At 40.4% G+C, this 26,649-nt stretch overlaps 1 protein-coding gene across 1 annotated transcript in view; it reads left to right on the forward strand.

Annotated features, from left to right (window-relative positions):
• The first annotated feature begins 2,845 nt into the window (after positions 1-2,845).
• Positions 2,846-26,649, forward strand: part of LOC131577067 (uncharacterized) — a 50,702-nt gene continuing 26,898 nt past the window's right edge. The window contains exons 1-3 of the mRNA XM_058834415.1: positions 2,846-2,884; positions 14,786-14,967; positions 15,317-15,576. Coding sequence (XP_058690398.1) covers positions 2,846-2,884; positions 14,786-14,967; positions 15,317-15,576 — 481 coding nt within the window. The remainder of the gene's footprint in view (positions 2,885-14,785; positions 14,968-15,316; positions 15,577-26,649) is intronic.

The raw sequence follows: 26,649 nt of genomic DNA on the forward strand, positions 1-26,649 counted from the left end.
GCACAGTCACCTGTTCTTGGAGTATTAAAATAGAAAGGATTTTAGTGTCTGGAGGAGCTGAGCTTTCCAGGAGCCACCAGGGATATCTGTCCTTGTGACAATGGAGAGTAGATAATCTAATACCACGACAATTTCCTCTGTTCCAATTGGTGGAAAGGCAGGAGTGGAAGAGATGGAAGCCTTCACAGGCTTTTTTGCTCAGCCTAGTGCTTTACCCCAAAGAATATTTCTTCTGCATCGACAGCTGCACAGCAAAAGCAGCTCCGTCTGTTAAAATATGCAAATGACCAGCACGCATCTTTCCTCCCTCTCCTACTGGGCAGGGAATTCTGAATCTAAATTTATGGTGGAAAAAAATCCCAGAGAATCAGAGTGAAGTGAATCTCAAACCAGAGGACTGCAGCTCATTTGGTTGGATAACGATTTCAGCAGAGGGAAAAAAACATGAACAAGGAGAGGCATACTGGTTCTAGTAAAGAAATGCCTCAGTTTAGATTGGCAGAATTAGTGGACAGGACAAAAGATCACTGAATTTGGAGAAATTAAAAATTAAGTCATAACACTGAGAGCTCATTGAAAGAAAATTTAATTTTGAGTTGTCGATGAAAGTGCACTGAAAGAGAACATAAATTGGTGAAATGGTCTAAGCTGAACAACAAAATTCAATTTGCCCTAGAAGACATTTATTAACATATTTTATTTGAAGTAGAGATCTATATTGACTCCATTCTCTATTTGTTGTGTGTTCATTCATTTTGCTTTTTGGTCTGTTTGGTTGGTTAATGTGAGCAATGATTTAGGCAAGGGAAGGGTCATGACAGTTCAAGACACCCTGTGCTGGCCTGTCCTTACAGCCACTAACTGTGGTGTCTAACCCCAGCATTTATTCAAAACCATATTCAAAGTCTCAGCTATAAATTTTAATATTTTCTGAAATAAGTGAAGATTAAAGATTAACACATTACAACTACGAGGACCGTTTGGTCTCTCTCTAATTCAGATTGTTGTGGTACTTAGCATTACAAATTTAGATCTTTATTCAAAGAATAACAAATTAACAAGCTGGAACATGTTAATGATACATCTGACCACTCAGTGTAAAGTTGTATCACACTCAATTTCATAAATAAAGAAGTTCATTTTCTACTGTTCTTTATTGTACCATTCAGAATTGAGTCATAAACCCTCCACTAAATGAATTTGGGTCTTGTTATTATCCTCTTTAATCATATCTCAGAATGTGCTTCCCAGAGTCATATTTCTCGAGTCTTTTTGCAAAGCTCACCAAGAAAATCAAAAATGTTTTTCTTTATTCAGGTTATACTCTATTTTCTGCCGTTGTCTTGTCCCAGTTTATTCCAGTCCCTCTAAACTTTCCCTTACCAAGATTTTTAGAATATTTTTATCTTTACACCCTAGGTCTCATCAGGTGAAGGGTGAAATGGCAGAGGATTCTATCTTTGTTTCCATGGTCATTTAGACACCTTAATTAGAAGAAATAGAAAGAAAGAGAATATTTTTGTAGTAATATTTGGTGCTTTTCTAAAACAGTGATCTTAGGCACATATTGCACCCTGGATATGTCACTCCCTGAGAGAGCTTTTCTCAGTTCCTTAGAATACTGAACACACTCCCATTCATTCTCTGTCTTTGGGGCATTTTTGTTTGCATGTCTCATTAAAGTTCTAGATCAGAACAAAGTTTCTGATCCCTATAGTAATAGATAAACTAATGCTATTAGTTTGCACTTTATTGGATTTGTATGGAAATAAAAGGAGTGAAGATAACCTGACAAAAATAATATTTAAGGTCTTTCTTCTCATTTAAGCTCCTGTTTCAAGATATAGGGCATGCCCTTTTTTTAACCCCAACAAATTCCCTTTCAGCTTTAGTCCAGTCATGAAGAATTGGATTGGTGGCCCTGTTTTACTGATGGAAAAGCAATGGCACATAATCTATACAGCTGTGCATGCAGTATCTGGCAGAGGCTCAGCCAGTTTTTTACACGCCAGCAAGCCAGAGTTTTGGCTGGAAGAACCAAAGTTGTCCCAGCTTTATTGGCCCTAATCACACCAATAGTTCTACATCTCAATGAGTGGTGCCAAAGTCATCTCACTCCCTAGCAATGACTTTGTGATCTAAATTTGTTGTCCTTAGAAATGATTGTGTTCATAATGCTGACAAAAAACTTTGCTGACATATAGCATTATCTGTCAGCAGATCTCAAGGATCCTTGCAAAAGAGGTGAGGATTTTTATGCCCATTAGCAAATGGGCAAACAGACATAAGCAGGTGGAGTATGTTTACTGAGGTTTTATTTTTTTGTAAAGTATATATTCAAAAATGATATAGAAAAGAACAGAACCCAATTCCCCAGACTACATCTACACAAACAAGCAAACCACCTCCATGGCACAGATTTCAGCTGGGTCCCACAGTCTTCCCACCATTTGTTAGCAGATTCCTGAGCACAGCTTTGTCTGGAAGCAGCTACCATTCCATAATGCCATGTTCCTCTGATGAAAGGCCCATTTTATTTGCTGGTACTGATTCATCCCTTAATGTAAATCCACACCTTCCCTTATATGATCCCTATTTTCTCTACATAATCAATGATTTTTTTTGCTTGAGTTGAAATAAGTACAAGAATCACAGCATGGTTTGGGTTGGAAGGAACCCAAAAGATCATCCATTTCCAACACCCATTTGTCTTTGATAAACATGGTTGTCTTTGCCAATGCTGTCACACATTTTTTGGGTTTTTTGAAACCCAGATTTTACTCCAGAGCAGTGAATTTTAGGATAAGGATACTAAAAATAAAATATAAACTATTGTTCACGCCCAATGTGGAAAGCAAGAATAAAAGACATCAGACCTGAAAAGGTGAGATCCCGTGAGAATTCAGCTCCCTCTTTTGCTGAGGAAGCAAGAAGAATGTGTGAATAAAACTTCCATGTGAGAAGAAGGCAGCAGGCAGTTTTAGAAATGAAGAAGGAATACCTGAAAACAAGACTTAAAGTGACAAAGCCAAGTGTCCTCTCAGTGACAGTGACCAAACCAAAACTGGGCTAAAAAAAAACAAAACAGGAAAGATAAGCTTCCATCCAAACCTTTCCTGCCATCTTTCCTAATGGCCATATATTTTTAGTGATTCTGTTCAGAAATTTTCCAATTGAAGCTTTTTATTTTTTCCCCCCTCAGCAAAATATTAGAATATGCCAATTTCACAGAAACAAATTTTTCAGTGTGAGAAAGCATAATTTTCAAGGATTTTTCTATCTCAAGAGCATTCCAAACTGTGAGTTTGCCACTTGAGAATGTGTAAAAAAACCTGGTTTGGAAACAAAATGCTGTAAAAGGATGAAAACAAACATTGTTTTTGACCTGATCCAAAATAGTATCTATTTTGTTTTATTTTGTCTAGTAAAAAATCTTTGCTGTTTCACTCTCTCATTTTGTAACAGAATTGGGAAAAAAAGTGGGAAAAAATAAAATTATCATGGTTTAGAGGCATTTTTCTGCCAGTTCTGATTTTGAGTTATTCACCTCTGTGTTGTTGTCATCAGAGAGAACATAAAAAATCCCCATGAAGTCTTAAATGTTCAATGTATATTATATGGATTAAATAAATTTTATATGAAATTAGGAAAGTGCAGACCAATTCCACCTATGGGGGACAATTCCTCCTGGGTTTTCCATGGAGGTGTCACTTCATAAACTGAAAACAAAGTCCACTGTAGCTGAAGCTCTGCTCATGCCACAGTCAAAATAACCCTTGAATAAGGGAGACAAATAATCCTGAATTGTTCCTTAAAGATGCTGGGGTATTTAGAGAGACCAACCAACTTCTTTGAATATCTAATTCATTTTTTTTTTCCCCTACAGAACTGTACTGGATGTAAAATTCATTTTCTAAATCTTAAGGATGCCTTCAATTTGTGATTCTTCCAAGCCTTGATTCTGTAAATAGAAAAGCTGATAGTTCCTTGAACTTACCTAGAGTTGATATTTTCTTTGCTAAGGAAAATATTTTAATCAAAGCTGACCTTTGATAATTGCCCAGTCTCAAGGACACCAATACAAATAAAATTCCATAAATGTTTAATTATATCTATTGTAAAGCCCATAATGCAAACTTGAAATGATAACAGTAAAATATTTTACCAGCTCAGTGTTAAACCAAGTTTATCAAGTCTGTTTGATTAAAGTTATGTATTTAAGTCTGCAGAAACATTTATTTCCAAATATACCTTCCATCCCTGGAAGTGTTCAGGGCCACATTTGGCAGGGCTTGGAACAACCTGGGATAGTGGAAGTTGTCCCTGCCCACGGCAGGGAGTTGAAACTGGAGGATATTTTTTTCAACCCTAACCATTCTTTGATTCTATAGTTCTATGATCACACAGTTTAGCAGCACTATTCAAGGTATTGGGCAGTGAATAGTGAACACTCCTATTTTCTTTTTGAGATATTCTGGCTGAATAAAATAAACTGTAAGCATTGTAAATTGTTTGGCTTGTATAAAAGTTTAAATTATTGAGGTTAAAGATCCAGATGCCAGCAGGAATAAATCCCTAGTGTTACCCCTAGCTTTTCATGTTACTTCAACTTTTTGTCAACTTTGTTCATAATTACAGGATTAAATAAAAGTCAATTTTAGAGGCTTCAAAAAAGATTAAAATCTCAATAATAGAAAAACAAATTTCAGTATTTTATACATTAATAAATACTTATTTGCATAAATCAGACATGGTTTTGTACCTTAGATCTTAGGGCTCACACCTACTCCTATTCCTCATCAGAGACATTTATTTTAGATAGGTGTGAAATGTGTCTAATGATCAGTCATGTAATTTCCACTTTCTAAATCATGTCAAGGTCCAGATTCTTAGGAATACAATACACTCTCTGGGGGATTTTGTTATTGTTGATTTAATCTCAATTCTTTGCTATCAAGAGGCATTTTGCCACTGAATTCCTTGAGCATCAGATCAACCCCTCAAGGAATGGGAGTGTGGGATGTCCTTTCCGAGGTTAACCCAAACCTTCCATTTCTATGGTCTATTAACCACAGGAGACATAAACAAAAATACAAATCCTTCTCACAGTTCAAAGAACTGCTCACACAGGGGTGACTTTCCAGAGTCTCTGTTGCAGTGAAATGCCCCATGAGATTAAGAAAAGTCTTTTCCCAAGGAGTTGCTGTGCAGGTGCTTCATCCAACTGTGACTTGGCAAACTTTGCTGTAGGTTTACACAGTCCATGGTTTTAAGTATTTCTCAAATACTGCATGGCAATAATTAGCAGCCAGAGGCAAAATAATCATTGCTAGATTCATTTAATGCTAAAGCCAAAACTAATATATTTTGTGTTGGTTGAAATGTCAGACCTTATCTGTGTTACTGTAAGATCAGATGGAAAAAATAAAAGTGCTTTTAAACATGGTTCAGAATAAGCCTCCAGTTTGTAAATATATTAATCAGAATGTAAGGTGTGCCTTCTAGTGGATAGAGAGGGACATCTGAAATGAGCAGGTTGAGCTAATATATCAGCATTACTGATTTATGAAAGAATGCTAATAAATAAATCAGAATTAAAATTAATAAATTGAATCAATGTTGAAATAATTTGGGTCAACATTAATATTTTAGCTCAATTACAGTCATGGGAATTTTATAGCAGAAAGAGGTTGATAATGCTTCTTATCAAATTTTTTTGAAGAGCAAAAACCAGAGGAGGTGTTTTCTTAGGCCCATGATTTCCTGTGAAATGTTTCACTTTCTAAAGCTCTCTAAAATTTAAGCTGTCTATTTGCACCTAAAGAGTCTTTAAAAGTTGTTTGCAACTGTTTTATGAATCTTGAAGTCTCATCCACACATGTTAGAGAAACTAGACAGGAGTGCAAATCTTCCCCCAAGTGGGTCCACAAATGTATATGACTGCTTTTCCTGCCCATCACACCACAGGAGCAATTTCATAGAATTACAGAATCTCAGAACTATTTGGTTTGGAGGACACTAAAATTCACCTAATTCAACCCCCCTGCCATGGGCAGGGACCCCTTCCACTAGAATTTGCCATGTTCTGACTGCCAGGAAGAGTCTCCTCTGAATTATGGTAAAAGGACACTGAAGGATGTCAAACAGCCAACTTCTGCTTGGTCGCTTTTGTTGTTGGTAGATTTGGAGCATTAGAGGTGGCTGAACAGATCTAATTTCATCTCAGACCTTGTATGCCACGTTTCAACAAGGACTGAATTTTTACTGTCAAATTACAAGCCCCTGAAAATAGGAGTTTATAATGGAAAGCCTGACACAACCGCAACTCTGGTATTGCAATTGCATCACTATAAGAAAATTGGTTTAGATAATATACCCTTCTGGAATGACTGCAGCTCTAAATGATCCTGCATCTCCATAAATCTAAGCTAACTCAGTGATTCAAAATTACTAAGATTTAAGTTTAGTACCAATAAGCAATAAACTTATGGCTATTGCTATAATAACCGCTGGTCTGTGCTCCTTTATTTCACAGCAGGTGGTCTTTGGGCTGGTTTGCAGCCGGAATGAAACTACTTCCAACTAATTGAAAACTAATTCCTGAAGTTGAGTGGAGGCACATTTCCAAACTTTCACACAATTCCCTTTCACTAACAAAGAGCTTGGTTGTTTGGAGGTTTTTTTTTCCCTTTCCCCTTTTCTCTTTAATCAGTGCCTAAGCATATTGTCCCTTTTTACACTGTTTTATACTAATATATTATATGATGACAGCTGACTCACTGTATTTCTGCAAACTGTCAAGGGAAATGCACTGAGGAACATGTAAGTTCCTCTAAATACACTGGGTCCCTTTACATCATCCTGCTCCTCCCCCCACGTCTCTTATACACCTAAAATTCCAAATGCTAAAATCTCACGCCTGAGTCTCCTGTCAGACTGATCAGCTCCATGCAGCCATGACTTTAGTGACTGATTCAGGCCACCAGCAAATGGGAAGAAAATGAGGTTAATAAAGTCTAATTCTACAATTTAGCAGAGTTTGAAATCTCTTTTCCTTTAGGATGTGTCTGAAAGACATTGAGGGGCTGGAGTGTGTCCAGAGAAGGGAACGGAGCTGGGGAAGGGTCTGGAGCACAGCTCTGATGAGGAGCAGATGAGGGAGCTGGGGAAGGAGCTCAGCCTGGAGAAAAGGAGGCTCAGGAGGGATATTCTTACTCTCTACAACTCCCTGACAGGGAAGGACAGCCAGGTGGGGGTCAATCTCTTCTCCAGGTAACAAGTACCAGAAAGAAAGTAAAAGGCCTCAAGTTGTGACAGGGGAAGTTTAGATTGGATATCAGGAAAAAAAAAAAATCATGGAAAGTGTGGTAAAGTACTGGAGAAGAGTGCCCAGAGAAGCTGGGCAGTTGCCATTCCTGGAAGTGCTTAAACAGTATGTGCATGTAGCACTTAAGGACATGGTTTCATGGTGAACAAGGTGGTGGTCCAGGTGGCCAGTTTGACTTCATGATCTTAAAGTTCTTTTCCAAACTTAATTCTAATGATTCTATGATAGAAGCAACCCAGCCTTTCATGACAGAGTGAGGCATAGAATCACAGAATCACAGAATGGTTTGGGTTGAAAGGCACCCTAAAGATCCCAGCAAGTTCCACCTGAACAGGAGGCAGAACTTCTTCCCTGTGCAGTGACCGAGCCCTGAGCAGAGAGCAGAGAGGGTGTGGAGTCTCCTCACTGGAGATATTCCAGAACTGTCTGGATACAATCCTGAGCCCTGTACTCTGGGATGGCCCTGCTTGAGCAGGGGGTTGGACCAGATGAGCCACTGTGGTGCCTTCCAGCCTGACCCATTCTGTGCTGGGATAAGACAGCAACTGACTTCTACCAGAGTTCTGCCTCTCAGACTGCCTAGCTAGAAACCCTACAGGGTCATTATTATTTCATAGAATCATAGATTTGGGTTGGAAGGGACCCACAAGGATCAATTCCCACTCCTGGCCTTGTACAGAACACTCCAAATCCCACCATGTCCCTGAGATCACTGTAAAAACTCTTCTTGATCTCTGTCAGCCTTGGGTCGTGACCACTTCCCTGGGGAGCCTATTCCAGTGCCCAACCACCCCCTGGGTGAAGAACTTCTTCCTAATATTGAACTTAAAGTTATTGAACTTAAACTTTCCCTCACACAACTTTCAAGCTACTTTCCACCCATCCTCCCAAGGTCACACATTATTTTCTTCTGTGGTTTCTGGAGGCAAAGAGCTCCTGCAGTTTGACTCCAGTTTACAATCTGGCAACATCACTGTGTTTTCCATTTTGTAAATGAAAGTGATCATGGAGTTACTACTTTTTTTCAGGTGACATTCCTAAAAATCTTGCATGAGAATTTATGAGTATCTAATGGGTAGCTGGGAATGCTCCGGGTACTAATTTTCTGAATACAAAAATATAGAACTTTCCTGTTTGTTACAGAATAATGCTTAATCCCATTCTCAGTAGTCAAAATATAAGGACATTTTCAGACATTTTCAAAGCCTCTGAAAGCTTGGCTCTGAACCTCAGACCTACCTGTGAGTAAACCTTGTGAGTTGTCCTCCATGGAAAGAGTTGACAGGATTACAGTAATCATGGAATTACAGAATCACAGAATGGCTTGTGTTGGAAGGGACCTTAAGGATCATTTTGTTCCACCCCCCTGCTGTGGGCAGGGACATCTTCCACTATCCCAGGTTGCTCCAAGCCCTATCCAACCTGGCCTTGGACATTTCCAGGCATGGAGCAGCCACAGCTGCTGTTGTCAGTCTGTGCCAGGCCCTCACCACCCTCACAGGGAAGAATTTCATCCTAGTATCTAATCCAAACCTGCTCTCTTTCACCTTAAAGATATTTGCTCTTGTCCTGTCACTCCTTGCTCTTGCAAAAAGTCACTATCCAGTTCTCATGGAGCCCTTTTAGGCACTGAAATGGGTTTTAAGTTCCCTCCAGAGCCTTCTCTTCTCCAGGCTGAACAATCCCAACTCTCTCAGCCTGTCTCCACAGCAGAAACAGCCCTTTGATCTCTTTGGCCCTTTGGCCTCCTCTGGCCCCGTTCCAACAAGTGAGCCTCCTTCCTGTGCAGTATTCCAGGTGGGGTTTCACAAGAGCAGAGCAGAGGGGAAGAAGTGTTGGGCACTAAATGGAAAACCTTATAAAACAGAACCCATTCTCCACATATGTGAAATCTTCCCTTGTTGATGAACCACAGTAAGATTTTATCCTTCTCTCAGAGCCTTTTTTCCCCTCCTCTAGCAGGATGAAAATCTGGGGAGGAGGAGTTTAAATAGAGAAAACACTACATAATTTAGAAGACATGTACAAAAAGAAGGAGATTTGTGTAGAAATTAAAATAAGAGTCTCCATAAGAGCCAAGGTGAATGGCAGAGAAAGCCCTAGGCTGGTGAATCATCTTCCTGTTCTCAAAAATGAAGACATTTGCAAAGCCCAACTGTCAGTGCCTGGTTGGTGAGCAAAAGAGTCTGAATTCATCAAATAAAAGGACAAATTCTCTACCAATGGAAAACCACCATGCTGTTGACTTCAAGTCAAACTGTGCCAACTTGTGAATTTATCCCAAACTGGTAGCTCAGCTCTCTTTGGTAATGACCTTGAATAGATTCAGATTGGTGTGAAATAGATGGAAAATGGTCTGTAGCCTGTTATCAGTGCATTTCCCTACTCCCAGCCTTTAATCCCATGAGAGTAGCAGAAGCGAAAAGGTTTCAAACTTCTTATGAAAATATTTTTCCACCATGTCTGTTCCCTAGCCCTGTCTGTTCTCCTTTCTCTCTGCATAAGCAGTTTTAGACTTTATTTAAGTGTCGCATTTCCAAGCGTTCACGACTCTGTACAAAGCTCGTCACACATCACTCATGCCTTATTTCACGGGTTGAGCTGGTAATTAGCATATTTCACAATTAGCCAGTGTATTTGCTTTGCTAATTTCATTCCATGATGAAGGTGCTAACTTGGCGTGAAGCTGTAATGTACTGGTTGATTTATTAAGCTTCCTCTGATGGATGAAAATCACATGCTGTGCCTTTACTGTCGGGGAAAGTTAACAACATCCATTTGTAAGAGATGGTATTTGAAAAGTGATGTTGGTGTGATTGAATGTGTGAATCTGTAATGAAGCCAAGTCAGATATCTCCTTCCCCATAAAATAGTATTCAACTTCTGTGGTGGCTCCTTTTTGAAACTGGGCTTTTCTGCCCAGATTCCTCCCCTGAACTATGCAAGTACCAAATTGCAGGTATTTAGCACTCAGGTTTGTTTCCAGCTCCTGTTTTCCAACAGCTGTAGAGGAGTCAAGTGCCTAAACCCTCTAAGAGTCAAAATCCTGCTTTGAGTGCTGACAGGACAAAGCATTTGCTGTTCTTTTCTTAACAAAGCTGCACATAAAAATGAATAATTGAGCAATCAGTCAATTTATCTGTCAGACCACAGGTTTTCAGGACATCTTTTTGAGAAAGAACTCCCTGGTCCGTGGCCTTTGGTTGTAAAACCTGGCGCAGTTATGTCCACACACTCTTCACCTTTCCAAAGAAAAAATTTATTTTGCAATTTTTACTGTAATATTAAACAAATTTTAGTGAGTCAATTCTTTGTCCACAGAGCCCATGGGTAGACAACATGGGAGAGGGCTGGCATAGGGAAAGCTTCTGTGTTTTCATGACCAGTGTGTGATGTGATGTAGGAATACACGTGATGCTGGGCAGTGATGATGGGAGGAGCAGATGAAGCATTTTTTTTCTCTGCTAATTCTGCATTTTGCTTTTTCAGGATTCAAAGGATCTTTTCTACTCCAGCCTGCATGGTTAGCCAGTCTGTATGTAATAGAATTTTTTGAGCATACTTTAAATATCCCTGCTTTTAGCACATTCCAGAGAGGATCCACACTCACCTGAAGTGAGGTTTCCTGTAGAAGGATCCCACCTCACTTCACACTATTCTGTGGCATCTGGTTGAGCTATATTAAATCCATTTCCCTTTTAATTTCCCGATATTTACCTTGATTTTAACACCTCTAAAGATTATGTGCTGTCTGGAGAAATGATTTTCAGTGAGAAATTTGAAACTTCACATGTCTGTACAGCCAGACAGAATAGATTAAGTTCATTCTTTCTCTTAAGCCATCACATTTTATCTCCTATCTGCATTTTCTCTATGCCTCAGATATGAACTATTGAAAAATCATCATTAACCTGCCTTGTCAGCAGAGTTTAGGGTTTCAAAGAAATCAGGTTGTTCTGAATCAGATTTTGCATGTGTCACTATAGTGGGAAAGCAGAATGAAAAAGGAAAGAAAGGGTTGCTAAGGTAAAGATCACAAGAATTAAGATACCCCAGAATGAGGATTAATTTAATTTAAGTGTTAAGTAAAATTCTGCAGGTGAATTCTTCGGCATGAACTGATGATCTTCGTGTTTTTCTCTGATTTTTCTGCCTCTCCATTCTCTCTGTGTTGGGTTCATCTCTGCTTTGTAAAGCTACCTCATACATGCTATTGTAACAGTACTAATAAAACCAAAAACTTGGATTCAGGAAAAATTCAAGCAAAATCTAAGATCTATGTGTGCTTCTAAGGATGTGTGTACCTCCCCAATAAAACATGTTGGGGATCCAGGGTACTGCTCTCCTGCACAAGTGAGAGCAGTTCAGCTGGGACACATTCAGTCTTTCCCAGTGAAAAGACAGGGAAATATATTGTATCAGGAACATTACTGCCCTTACTGATTCTGGAATACCCTTTCACCAAAATGCTTTCCTGCGTCTCCTGCTCCCCCTTACTCCCCTCTCATCACCCCATCCTTACCCCTTCAAGCTCCTTTTATTCCCTGGCTCAAGTGGATTCTGTAGCTCAGCAGAAGGCAGGAGCTGCTGTTTCACACAAATGTCGCCTCGGTTCACACTTCCAGCTGGGCTTAGAGACCACAGTCATTAATTACTGTTACTCATGTTGTTGTTTATGCTCCAAGACCTGCTTTTTCACCCCAAAAAGAGTTACAAGAAGCTTAAAAGATGCCACTTGGCCAAGCTTATATCACCAAGGAGTGTGTGTATCTCAGAATATTAAAGGTACCTTGACTGCTTTTTTGCCTGAATTTTGCACTGCTGAGTAGATTTAGCTGTCCAAAAACCTAACCCACCTACCAGATATGGAGTGTCACAGAAAAAGAAGGAAATAATTTTCTCTAAGTTAGGGTAAATGCAACCTTTTAAAAATATATAACCAGGAGTTGCTTAATTAAGTTAATCTGTCAAAGTGTTAACTGTGTGCTGTTGCAATCATATAACAGTCATATGGACAGAAATATTTTATTTAAATATTTTTAGATTTAAGAAACCCCTAAATATTTTTCTGTAATTAGCAGGCAAGCAAAGTATATTCCTCCTGCATTTTATATGAAAAATGAGGTCTGTTTACGCTCTTAGCCTTTGTCTTTTATTAAAATTCATTATCACAATTTCAAATCACATCTCCATAAAGGAACTGGCCTACCACTGAGGTAGCCAACAGGCAAAAATCAAACTTCATGGATAGTCAGGCCTGAAAATCATCACTACCCTTCTTAACTCTTAGTCCAGTAGCTGGACATGGATTACAGAAAAGGAGATGGTTTTGCAGTAGAAGTTTTCTGGACTGGTGAGACCAAAGATTTACCAGAGATTTTGGCATCTTTTGCTGAAGAAATAAAGCTCAAGCCATTGAAATGAGGCTGACTCCAAACTGCTCTGTGTGATTAGGTGATGAATGTGCTGGATCTCTTACTGAGACTGAAAATGACCAGGAGAAAAACTGGAATTACCCCATAGCCAACACTTTTGTTAGAAGAAGGACTTCACCACTCTCAGAATTCCAGCATCAAGCAGAAGTCCTTTTGCACTTCTCCTACACAAAACACAGTACTTGAAAATGCATCAGAGAACTGGAGGGAGGCGGAAATTATTTCTGAGACCTCACAAGTTAAATAATGATACAAATTGCAGGTTTGCAAATGATCTCAACATTTAAAACTGACCCTTGATGTTTCCAGTCAGCAGGAAGCACAGCTGCTGTATAAAAGGTGATAGGGGCAATGCATGATACAATATATAGGGAAGTGGATAAAGGCAGGGAGATGGCTCAGTTATGTGGATAGGGATGCCTGCTTGATGGAAATTTTAATGCACCTTCAAGTCTGACAAAGCACTGTGCCTGAACTCAGGTGCTGAAGGCCTGGCCTGTGTTTCCTGCCCTTCTTTTCTATCATTAATCTTCTACCCAATTGTTTAGTTTCATCATTCCAGTATTAATCTCTAGGTGCCTTAGGCCTGCATCATTTCAGAGGCAGGGATGGGGTGGGAAACCCTACACAATAGAAGTGAGTCACCATGTGAAGTGAGACAGGACAGATAATAGCAATAGGACGAGGGGGGATGGCTTTAAACTGAAGAAGGAGAGATTTATATTAGATATTCGGAACAAATTCTTCCCAGTGAGGGTCATGAGGGCCTGTCACAGGTTGCTAAGAGAAGCTGTGGCTGCCTCATCTCTGGAAGGGCTCAAGGGCAGGTTGGATGGGACTTGGAGCAACATGGTCTAGTGGAAACTGTCCCTGCCCATGGCAGGGCATTTGGAACTGGATGAACAACTTTATTTAAGGTCCCTTCCAACCCAAACCATTCCATATGTGTTTCTAGAGAGTGATTCTCCTGTAAGATGTGTGAATCCATAAATCTGTTGGGGTAGAAGTAAAGGAGTTTGGTCCTTCAGGCTGCCTGCTGGGGAAAGCTGCAGACCAAAGCTGAGTTCTGTGTCTGAAGATGTCTTGCCACCAATAATAACATATCCTGTTGTGAAGCCCAATATAAAGGTTGGACTTTATGATTTTGGAAGCCTTTTTTGACCTGAATTACTTTAATTTTAGGTTTTATGATCCCATGACTGAGTGAAGTCTTGGGGGATAGGAGGAGGAGGGATAGGGCAGTGATGATTAGGCAGGAAAGAGCAGGAAAATTCCTTTGGCTTGAAACCTTTCCTGTCTGCAGTATCTAAATCCTGACTGAAGGACTTACTGGCATTTTCTGGGAGAAAAGTATGAACTGTCACTATACTATTTGTGAGGAGGCAAGAGAGTGGCATGGGGGACAGCAAGGTGTAGAACCTGCAATGAAGTAGGGTTTGCTCTTCTGTGCATCCTGCAAGCTTGTATTTCATGAAGGAAACATCTTTCAACAGCAGCTATGGAGAGAAACACGAGAGAAAGGTGATGAGACTTCTACTGTGCCTGACTTCAGTTTATTGACTGCAAATTGCATGAGGTCCAGTGGGGAGAAGAGCCAGGTTCTGCTTTTGGGTCACAACAACCCCTGAAGTACTACAGGCTGGGCCAGAGTGCCTGGAAAGCTGGAAAAGGTTCTGGGGGTGCTGGTGGCAGTGTCTGAATATGACCCAGGTGTGCCCAGGTGGCCAAGGTGAGCAGTGGCCCCTGGGCTGTACCAGCCATGGTGTGGCAGCAGGGCCGGGACAGTGATTGTCCCCCTGTGCTGGGCATGGCTGAGGCCACACCTCAAATCCTGGGTTCAGTTCTGGACCCCTCAGTCCAGGAAGGACATTGAGGGGCTGGAGCGTGTCCAGAGAAGGGAACGGAGCTGGGGAAGGGTCTGGAGCACAGCTCTGATGAGGAGCAGCTGAGGGAGCTTGGGCTGTTCAGCTGTGAGCACAGAAGACTTGGGGGGATCTTCTTGCTCTTCTCAGCTCCCTGACAGGAGGAGCCAGGTCGGGGTCGGGGGCTGCTCCCAAGGAACAGGAGACAGGACAAGAGCAAACGGCCTCTGATTGTGCCAGGAATATTTCGGTTGGATATTGGACACAATTTCCTCATTGAATGGATGGTTAAGCATGGTGGAACTGGCTGCCAAGGGAAGTGTCGGAGTCACCATTTCCGGAGGTATCGAAAAAACATGTAGATGTGGCACTCGATGATCTTAGAGGTCTTTTCAAACTCTGACGATTTTATATTTCCAAACAAACCCGAATTGTCCCGTTTCCCCTAGGCTCCCCGACGCCACTAGATGGTGCTTTTAGCCGCTGCTAAAACCGCAGTGCTCGCAGACACGGATTTATCATCATCACACAGGAGCTCCAGAGCTCTGGGGAACAGGGATTTTTACAGAACAGAAAACTTATCCCGCGTGAGGACAGACAGCCAGAAACGCAGATATACCTATAGGGGAAAAAAGGGGCAAAAAAAAGGGGGAAAAAAGGGGGGAAAAGGGCTCTGCACTGGATTCTTTCAGCAATATTGGTGCACGCGTGATCCCAAAGCGAAAGGAGCTCCCCGGGGACCCTGAGGGCGAGGGACAATCTGGTCTGTCACAGCAGCGCCTTTTGCCCCTGGCACTGGCCGGGCTCCACCGGGGCTGCTCAGGCTGGAAGGCTTGGATCAGCCCTGGAAAGGCTGCACGAATGCAGATTGCCCTCGTGTTTTTCCAGGCTCCCAGACCATCTGGCTCCGGCTCGGACAGCAGCCAGTGGGATGAGGGGCTTGGGCAGCCTGGTGAGAGGGCTGGGCCCTGAGTCCTGCAGCTCTGGGGACCCAGCAGGCCACAGAACCACTGGGCCCAGGTCTCCCAGCAGCACAGCCATCCCTGGGGATGCACGGGTGTTAGGAAGAGTCTCCAGTGCTCCTGTTGTTTATTTGCTAGTGGGCAAGGAATACATAAAAGCATCACTGATTTATCCTCAGCTCTCACTTCTCTTAGGTTGCGTTGTGGCCTGGCTGATGCTGCTTCTCTCCAGCGTCACTGGGCTGGACAGAAGACAAAATTGCAAAGTTTAGATCCTGAGGCTGGTGTTTCCTATGGTGTGGGCCCACTAGTTTTTATTTCCATGGGTAGTTCCACACCTGAAGAAAACATAGCACCTTTCTTGAGAGCCATCTCTCTGCAGAGAAGAAGCTGGACTCATCCCACATGGGGGAAAGTTCAATGAACCTGGTTATTTCACTGCTGCTTGTTGTAAAACAGGGAAAGCAGATACTGCAGTCAGAATGGCTGGAACTGTCATCTCAATCTGATTAATGTCTCCTGGAGAGAATAAGGAGCTTCTGCTGTAACAGGATGGGCTGCACTCACTACACTGATGTAAGAATAGCTGCTTAAAGGGTTCGTCCTTTCAGCTGACACCGTCTCATATCAGATTACCTCTGTTAAACCCAGGTGGATTCTGATAAATAATACACAGCATTGCACTGGAAGTTGTGTCTGCTCCATGCCTGGAAGTGTCCAAGGCCAGGCTGGATGAGGCTTGGAGTAACTTGGTCTAGTGAAAGGTATCCCTACCCATGGCAAGAGGTTTGGAAATAAATGATCCTTAATGTCCCTTCCAACCCATTCTCAATTTCTGTGATTTTGAGATTCAATGATTCCATGATGGTACACATTGGCTAATTAAGTTACTATATTTTGAAAATAATTTTCATTTCCTATCTCAGGAGTAAATACAAAAAACCTCTTGATGTTCAGAACAGTATGCCAGTGTCTTTTATTTCAGAGGAAACCACTCCTTTTATCGAAGCAGTTCAGTTGTTGCAGTGATACCTTGCTCTCTATTTCACATCACTTTTCTCCTTTCATAAAACCTTCCCAGAAAAACTATGGAGAAAAATAACATTTACATAAGAAGGTCACAAACAATCAGAAAGTACTCCTATTTTACAGATGTCCTGGACACAATCCAAACAAATTAGGACCTTTACTGTTGACTTTGGAATTTTATAAGTTTATAAAGGGATGGCTACAATTTCTGACATCTTTTGTGCAATACAGTAATAATATCTTAATATCAATATATCACTGTATTATCCTAAACCCCCCTGAAGTTGCATGAGAATAGATATTCCATGAAGACAACCTGATTTAAAGGTACCAAGATGAACTGTTAGGGATGTTCATCCTTCTGTGTTAAACACATGTGCAGTGCTCTGCTGAGATTTGTCTGGCTTTGTCATGCACCCTCTATTCATTGTTATTCCTTCCTCAGCTGAAGAGAAAATAAATTCCATAAAGAACCATGGAACATTAATTTATTATTTATTTATTTTAAAACTGGGTTATAGTCCTCACAACATATTCAAGCCAACTTGCTAGGACAGCGACAAAGGAAGCCTGAAGGAGATAGATATTTTCTCATGTTAGACTTTTCTACAACAGAAGAAACATTTACATGGTAAAGACAAAGCCACCATTTACATTCCAAATTCAAATAACAGTAATAATATTTTCTGGCTCCAGATTTATGTTTCCATCTGGCTGAAGTGACTTGGCAACCAAAAGCATAAGCTTTGTTTCAATTCTTGGTATCAACAAGTACCCTTAAGGCATATTAGGGAGGTATGACAAAAATCTAGCGAATGCCAAAAGCAGTGAAGCTTAGTTATTGGCTTGCCAGCATGAGAGAAATATAATCTGCATTTTGTAAGTATGAATATAGAACAAGCCCTGGCATTGCAAGCCGCTGTCAGTCAGGAGGAACTTCCTACTTCTTTTCAGAATATATTTTGTTTTATGCCAATTTATTTTTTGCAGCATGATTTACTGAACAGAGGATTAAGCACAATGGTGTGGCATAAAACAACGTGTGTGTAGGCTTTGAATACAGATTTTCTTATTCCACACCACTGCACTTAGCCCAGCATTCCTTGAGTAATGGATAACTAAGAATGAGTTAATCTCAGAGCTTTCTTGGGCATTAATTTTGTTGTCCTGAAAGTGACTTAAGAGAATTTAAAAGCTTCATGTAAGGTTACATGAGACTTTCATCCAGGGTGTCTGTGTATCAGAGGTCTTGGCCTTGGTGGCACATATCTTCATTGATGCCTTTGGCAGAATTTGAATCAAAATGTGATTCAAATAAAAAATGGCACCCATTACTGTGAAGTGGACTATAATGAATAGGGCATTGTGCCCTGGGATGACCCAGCTTGAGCAAGGAGGTTGGGTCAGATAAATCACCAATGGTCTCTTCCAACCTTACCCATCCTGTGGTTTTGTGATTTCACACCACATCTTCTCCCTTTGTTTGCTTGTGTCTGTTATTTAAGCTGTTCTGTTCCATTCTGCTTCCATAACTTTCTACATCAAGTTTTCAGTGTTAAGTAGATGTGTTCTCATTTCCAGGGGCTATGGAAGCAGGCAAGAAGATGAACCAAGGCTGGAAGACATCAGTGGATAGATGGAACTTGAAATATGGATATTGAAACAAATCTTCTGAGACCTTTTTAAGATAAACCCATCAGCTGTCTGATCTGTCATTCTGTGGCTCCTGAGCAGTAGTGGATGAGGACATCACCTAATCTGCCATGGATTTGTGCTGGGTGAGAACTGCTGGTTAATCTGGCTCTTGTGAAAGCAAATGAACCAGTGAAGCTGCTGAAACTACCACTGCCAAATAGTCTGGGGATCTGGCTGCACATCCATGTTCTGATGCCATGATGCAAAGCTGGACACGTGAATGCTTTGGTATGTGAATTACTGGGCCTTGGAGCTTGACTTCCCCCATTTAAGGGTCAGACATTAAATAGTTCCAGATGCTGATTTTTGTTTGGGTTTTTTGTTTGTTTTGTTTTGTTTTTTGTGTTTTTTGTTTGGTTCTTTGCTTTTTTTAACTTTAACTTTCTCTGAGTTACAGGACTGATCTTCTGTAGAAGACGTCCCTTGTCTCCTGTTATTCAATGTAAGTTTTCCGTGTCTTTCAGCGGAAGGCACAATGGGAAAAGCTTAACACAACCATCTTCCCCCTTTGAACAAATTTTTACTTTTGTCAAGATTCACATCAGAGGACAGTGTTAGGGCTGAGATCATCTATTGCACCAGGTGCCTGAGCTATGTTTGTTGTCATTTTCAGGCTGTGACCCTGAATGCAATGAAACTTTTGGGGGTGATTATTTTCTTATTATGCAATTTATCAAATTCCAGGGAATAACAGACAAACTGCAGAACATTTTCGAGTTCATCAGGTCCAAGCAGGTTTTCAGTCTCCTGAACCGTTTGGAGGTAGAGATTATAGAGGAAAAAAAAACAGAATTTGAACTCTAAGACAAATGTCTCTTTTTGCTGCCTTAGAACAGAACAAGTGTGTAGAGACATTTCTATGTCCTTCTCACAGTGCCATTTTCTTTGCCATGCCTTTTCCTGCCCTGAGCCCAGTTTTCCAGGGCTGTTCCAGGCTTTGCCTACAACCCTTCTCCCCCTTCTCCCCATTCCACTGTCCTAAGGTAGGACAGGCAGATCCTTTCCCAGTCTTCCCTGGAATGATGGAAGCTCAGGAGTCCCAGGGAGTCAGTCCTGGCCAATTGCCTTCTGGGCTACAAGAAGTGTGGCCAGAGGGTCAAGGGAGGGGATGCTCCCCCTCTATTCCACTCTTGTGAGAGCCACACCTGGAGCACTGCACCCAGATCTGGGTTCCCTAGTACAGGAAAAGCATGGGCCTGTTGGAGTGGGTCCAGAGGTCCTTTTCTTATGAGGCAGAGAGTGTCTTTTCACAAGGGAAAGAAACAGGGAAAAGGAGCAATTGTTTTAAACTGAAAGAGGAAAGTGTTAGGTGAAATATGAAAAAGACATTTTTAAAAATGAGAGTCTTGAGGCACAGGGTGCCCAGAGAAGCTGTGGTTGCCCCATCCCTGAAAGTGTTCAAGGCCAGGTTGGACAGGGATTGGAGCAATCTGGGGTAGTGGAAGGTGTCCCTGCCCATGGCACAGGGGTTGTCACTTGATGATCTTTAAGGTCCTTTCCAGTCTAAATCATTCTATGGTTCTACATTCCTATAAAGGAATGTTAGAGATAGAAGGTGTTTTTTGGAGACAAAGGGACTGACTGCCAGTCTCCTGAGTGTTCTATGGTCCCACTGCAACCTCACATTGTGATCAGCTGACAAGGGGAAGTTAAGGAAAGGAAAGGAGAAAGGCAGTTTGATCCGTGAAATAGCTTCCTGAAGTCATTCACCACTCTTCAAATCTTCATTGCAACTTCTTGGTCTCACCCCTAAGCCCCCCTTCACATCCCTGAAACTTCCTGCAAACTCTCATCTTCATTCAGAACCCCACTGATCCTTCTTGTCACCCAGCATCACATCGATCTCCATAAAAACCTTCACACTTCTGTCACCGCCGCAAAATGCGATTTTTTGCCTATGTCAAATCACCTGTGTACAAGGCATAGGAAAAAGATTTAAGATGCCACAACAGCCTTGGAGAAATCACTAACAGTTGCAAACACAGGATTTCAAGTGAGTACAAGTGCTCCTGAACATCTGTATTTGTATGTGTGCACGCACAGTGGGGTGCATTGTACAGCCTATGTGGTAGAGACTGATACTGCTCCAAGACTTGTCTTACCTTGCTAATTAAGTATTGAGTAGTAAAAGAATTAAATTACTATGGTTTCTGCACCTGTTTGACTTTCCTCTTTATGACAAAACCCAGATCAATGCATGTGGGTTCACTGAAAAAGGGACTGGTCTTAGTTTGGAGGAAAATATGGTTGGTAAAATAATTTTTTTCATTCTCTTTGTTTTCAGTTTTCCAGATGTATTTTCTGCAGCTGGACAGAGAAATACAGGAAACAAAATCAGATGTGCTCCAGGAAATATTTCTTTCACAGTGATACTGCAGCCAGTCTACAGGAGCTCTTCTCTGAACACTGACTGAACTAAAACTGAGAGAAAATTTAAATTGATGTACATAAACTTTATTAACCATCCAGTTAGAATGAGATTAATTGCAACCAGGAGCTCACTCTCCCTAACTGTAAAAAGAGCCTAGATGAAGAACTTTAAAGAACCTTACAGTTCATGTCTAAAGTAGAGGAAATGTATCTTGCCTTTAGTGACTCTCCAGATGTTCTGTACTCAGTCTCTATACCAGGGATATATGCTTAAAAAAATATGAGTTGAAATTTAGCTACAGCATAAATAAGTTAAAATGAGAGAAAAATGGGAGAGAGGAAAAATATCACAAAAGTCATAGGATATGACAACTTTCATTGACTATTTTATTTAAATTTAATAATGATTGAACAGCTATTATTCTGTTTTTATTACAATAAAACATATTGCTTACTTTTTTTAGAGGCTCAGGTGTTCTAAAAGAAGAAGAACCATTCATCCAGACTTCATTGTACTGAAGAAATATTTGAGTTAATTCTAGTAGTTGTCAAAAACTCCCCCTCCTTTGCTCTCCCTCTTCCTGTGTATAGATATATATATATTTAAGTATACACAGTAGTTTGTTGCTACATAGAGAGATATAGGCACAGAGTACAGTATGGCTAAATGGAAGTAAAATGACATTAAAATAGAGCAGCTCTTCCAGAAAGGAGAAGGTCGTTACAGATTAACCAAACTTTACAATTAAATGGGAAGCCCTGGTCAATGATCCATATTTCCCTCTCTTTCCTAACATCCACCCACTCAGCTGAGCTCCTTACTGCTGTTAATTTGTTCATCCTCACTGCAGTACTGAAACCCTTTCACTTGAGTTAGGCACCAAGCAAGCAGGGATTTCTACAGGGACACCAGGATGAAAATAAAATCAGGAGTCAAAAGCAGAAGTTGTTTGTGCTGGGGTTGAAAACACCAAACGTTTGACCTTCCATTTAGGAAGAGAAACACAGCTCTTTCCCTACACATTTCTTTTCAATGTATTTTAGTCACTGAAGCGCCATGGGGAAATGGAACACTGCCAGCTGCATCCAGGAGCTTCTGTTGCTGGTATTTATTACATTAATTACACTTTATTTCATTAAAATAGCACCCAGGATTCCCTGTGGAGCGCAGTCTCTGTGTTACACATAAAGCATGTTTCAGAGGATGATGACAAGGCCTGCTTCCTCAAATGACAGGGCAAGGGAATGGCATGTTTGTGAGTCAAACCTCAACCTATTCAGGAATTCCAATGCTAACTCTTCTGTGATTCTACTCTATCCTATTTATCTGCTTATTTGTAGAAATATATGGTGTACCAACCTCTGGGGAATCTTATTGTTACAAAACAGAGACATCTGCAGCTCTGAAATTACTTTGGGGTTAACCAGATGAACTGGAAAACAGAAAACAGAATTTTTAAAATATGACCACTGATTCTTTGTAGTTCCAATTTATGTATACAAAATATTTTCTCAGTTAAACAAAATGTATGCCAGCACCCACTGGCTTTGTTTAAAACACAAATGAGATTTTCTTATCTGTGGACCAAGATGTTATAATGGACCAATCCCTTAAAACACCTCCTAGTTCTGATTATAGAAGAGAATCACAGAATCATTAAGGCTGGAAAAAACCTCCAAGATCATGAAGTCCAACCTTTGACTGAGTATCACCATGAACCATATCACATCTGCTCATTTTCTGAACATTCCCAGGAATGGTGACTCCACCACTTCCCTGGCCAGCCTGTTCCCATCCCTAACCACTCTTTCAGTGAAGAAAATCCTAATATGAAAAATCGCATAAGTCTGCAGCTGGAGAGGTTCAGCCAAAACGTTTTTATTTGATTAAGCAAGGAGAGACTCTGTTTTCCTTGCATTGACTTTGTAGAAACCAGATTGATACTTAAAAATAGATAAAATTTATGTTTTGCTGTCTCAAAGTCATTGACTGGTCAAAGTTGAAAGCATGCTCAACACTGAGGTGAGCTAAATTTAATAACCAGGATAACAAGAGTTTGGCTATTTTTATTATTTCCTTGACAATTTGAACACACTTATCCAGACAGTAAAAGCTGTTTGTTTTCAACATAGAATAATAGGATGGTTTGGGCAGAAAAGGAACCTTTAAAAGTAATTTGGTTTAGCCCCCAACATTACTGTTCTGGTTATCAAACCTTGATTTGAACCATATTTCGTTTCCTACATAAAATAACATCATAATATCTTCAGGATCTTCAGATATCAAATATGTGGATGATATTTCTGTGTACATAGAAACAGGAAAAGAGTAATAATATCTTACTAAATAAATCACTTTTTAAACAAAAATAGCTCATTATCAAAGTTTTTTTTAAAGCCTTATTAGAGTCAAGAACTCCAAGAATTGGGTCAGAGGCTAATTTTTCTCATTGAAGAAACTTCCAGCTCAATTCCACAATGAGCAGGAGGTTGGATTATGACCCCAGAATTCTTTCTTTGTGTGAATACCTGCAGAGAACATTCATTCAAACAAGCAAGACGTCAGCCAGGATATCTGATGTTCCTTTTCCACCCCAGTAATTTAGTCACTGCTCCTACCTCATGCTTGTTCCTATCTCGTAGGAGCTCCACGTTGCTGACACAGATGATGGTATCTCCTTTTAAGTTCTGTTTCCTTGGATTTTTTTTTATAAGGAGAGGCACTGGTAGTTCTATAATATACCAATTTAGTGGCAGTTTTAATGTTTTTTTTCTTTCTTCTTAGCAGCAGAATTTGAAAAAAAAAAAATAAAATCAAGAGTCTAAATCATGGTGCTTGTTCATCCAGAAATTTACCACATCAGGAAAGTTTCTTGCCATGAGGGTAAAAGGGTGAATGGCCTTTTGCTATGTGTGTCATTGCAGTGATTGCATCCCAATTCAAAATCAAAACAAAATAAAACAAAACAAAAATAAAAATAAAGAGACATATTGTCACATTAAGGCAATGAAGACTGATGGTGAATCTGGAAGGAAAGAAGGTCCCTACCAAAAATGATCTTGAAAATGTGGTTTGAGGGGTTTGTGGGGTTTTTTGGGGGGAGGTATGGAGGGCTTTAAACTTCTGTGGTTATGTTTTATAAGAAAAGTAATGATTAGACTAAAAGATTTGAGATTAAAAGGACAAAAACTCCCCTTAAAATGTCAGTAAAGAGGAAACTGTAAACTCTATGTATGTATAAATACTTGAGTATATATAGATATATATATATACACACATACTAGTGACTAAATTCAATTTATAGTTAGTAGGCTGATTCAATGAAATTTCTCACATAGATAAAAAGAACAGCTCATTCTTTAAACTTCTGTCCTTTTGCTCTGTGATTCAGAGGGAAGCACAAGAGAATAATTATTCTCTACTTAGATATTGCTCTTTAAGTAATTTGCTTGCACAGCAGCCCACTGAAGGTGCAGTTCCTGCAGTTTTGGGAAACAGCAATATGAAAATCCCTTTGGAAGCCTACTGGTCTTCTTATTGTGGTCAAAAGAGGAAACTGGTATTTCTAGATTTCAGTTCATCTTATCCTTCAGGAAATACTAAAATAAAACCTTTTTCCCATTCACTTCTAAGAAAATCAAGCAACTGTGATGCAGGCATCTGTATTTACAGGAATGCCATAACAATACTTCAGTTGTGAGTTCTGTTGCTGTGTCCTGCTCCACTTCAAGTGATTTTACCCCACTCCTTTTATTTGTGATGATGTCGATGTTTTTGCTGAAGTCCACAGCATTTACACTGATAAATCCCAAAATTGCAGAATGGGTAAGGTTGGCACAGGGTGCCCAGAGAAGCTGTGGCTGCCCCATCCCTGGAAGGGTTCAAGGCCAGATTGGATGGGGCTTGGAACAACCTGGGATCATGGAAGGTGCCCCTGCTCATGGCACAAGGGATGGTCTAGATGACCTTTAAGGTTTCTTCCAACTCAAACTATTCTATTATTCTATTCTAAAATGACATAGCCACTTATGTATAGGTGTCTTCATCTGCCAGCTAAATCCCACCCACTGCTTCATTTCCACTGCTCCCAAAATTGTTGTTTAGTAGTGAAAGTACTGCAAGACAAAGTTGTCAACTAGCAATATCACTCTCAGTTTTGAGAGACATTACAAAGGTGACAAAAACACCCTAAAATGTCAATATAGTGTTGCCCTGCCCAACCACACAAGCTCCATGCCAAACACAAGCTGCAGAAATCTAGTTGTGCTATTGCTTCGTTCAGCATTAAAGCTGCAATTGATCAATCTAATTTTTATAGTTAGGATGTGTTTGCAATAACAAGCACAGTAGACTGGGATTATAATTAAGCATGTTCAGTTCTGCAGGATCCAGGAGCTGTTGGTTAATGAAGTTCCATGTGATACTGTCAGTAACCAACATGATAATTGGTTACAGAGAAAAGGCAATTTCAACAAATGCTCCTCATGCAGGTGGCTGGGAGAAATTGCTTTCACTCAATTATCTCTTCAATTATTTTGGATGAATGAGGCAGGATCCTTTAGCTGATTATAAGCCCAATTCCACAATAAGTAAGTAAATATTTTGACACAGTGTTGAAACTTCTGCAGAAGCATCTATAATATTTATAAGCATTGGAGAGGTCACATATTGTATTATCATCATTTCGTGCATTCAGTGCCAACTAAAGGAAATTAATGGTTTCAGTAGCCAATATCACTGGAGCAATATTTTAATACTGTGAGTAGTCAGTAGTTTTCTGGAATATTGTCAGAGATTTCATGATTTAAATAGCCACGTCTGGTATCATCTCTAAGAATGGAGCATTAAGCAATAGGAAAGATTTGCTCTGGTTATCTGGTAAATTATGTTATCATACACTCTGTTGGAAAAGTCATATATATCAATTTAGGGTTTGAATTTTATATTAATTTAAAACAGAGACAAGACTATATAAAAAATATTAGAAAATATGGAATATCTGAAGACTCATTTGATATGGTTGAGGTCAAATATTGTCATTTTCCCTTCACCTCCTTGTTCATCCTGAAGGAAGAACAGGAGATTTCCACCACTCTGCTGGCTGCCCAAAAAACCCAACTGTAACATTTGACTGGATGAGCATCCACAGTCAAAAATTATTGCCAAGATTTAGGTAACCCCTTCTTCATTTGCATACGTTTTGTTATCAGTCATTCAATAAAATCACACTCTTTGATACATTAATTATATGCCTTTGACAGAGGGTTTAATGGAAGCTCTTCAGGTGATTCAACTTGCAACACTTCAGGGAATTAATTTTTTTTTTTTCCTTTTCAGAGGAGATTCAACCACCTGTGTTCATCTAGCCAGTTTCTGGATCTCTCCTACCTCACACAGGTATAAAATTCAAATTTGAGGTACCCCTCTGACAGCTAAGACTTCCTTAGAAGTCTTTTGAGGAGACCCAGCATGTGACCACGAGAAACACTTGTAGCAGACATGGAAAATGTCAAGTGTTGCTGGCAAACCTCTCTCCCACCTTGACCTGCCGATATTCAAAAGCCACCTGGCCATCTGGGAAATGGGCTTTGGATAGGGAGGATGGACAAAGGGACCTCCAGAGGTCCTTTCCAACTCCAACAGTTCTAAGATTCGGTGTCTTCCAGACCACCAAACTACATGGCTGCTCATTTTCCTTGTCTTCATGTATAATATTTATACTATTATAACACCTGTTGAATTATAAAACAATTCCTAAAACTGATCTCAAAAGGGGAACCAAAGAGGGATCAATATGACAATGGACTGAGTCTCATGGAGTCTGGAATTCTTGAGATATCCCTGCTGAGAATCCAGGCTCTGACAGAAAGTGAAGGGAGAGGGAGAGGGAGAGGGAGAGGGAGAGGGAGAGGGAGAGGGAGAGGGAGAGGGAGAGGGAGAGGGAGAGGGAGAGGGAGAGGGAGAGGGA

This window comes from Poecile atricapillus, chromosome 3, assembly GCF_030490865.1.
Source record: "Poecile atricapillus isolate bPoeAtr1 chromosome 3, bPoeAtr1.hap1, whole genome shotgun sequence".
In the NCBI taxonomy this organism is placed as follows: Eukaryota; Metazoa; Chordata; class Aves; order Passeriformes; family Paridae; genus Poecile; species Poecile atricapillus.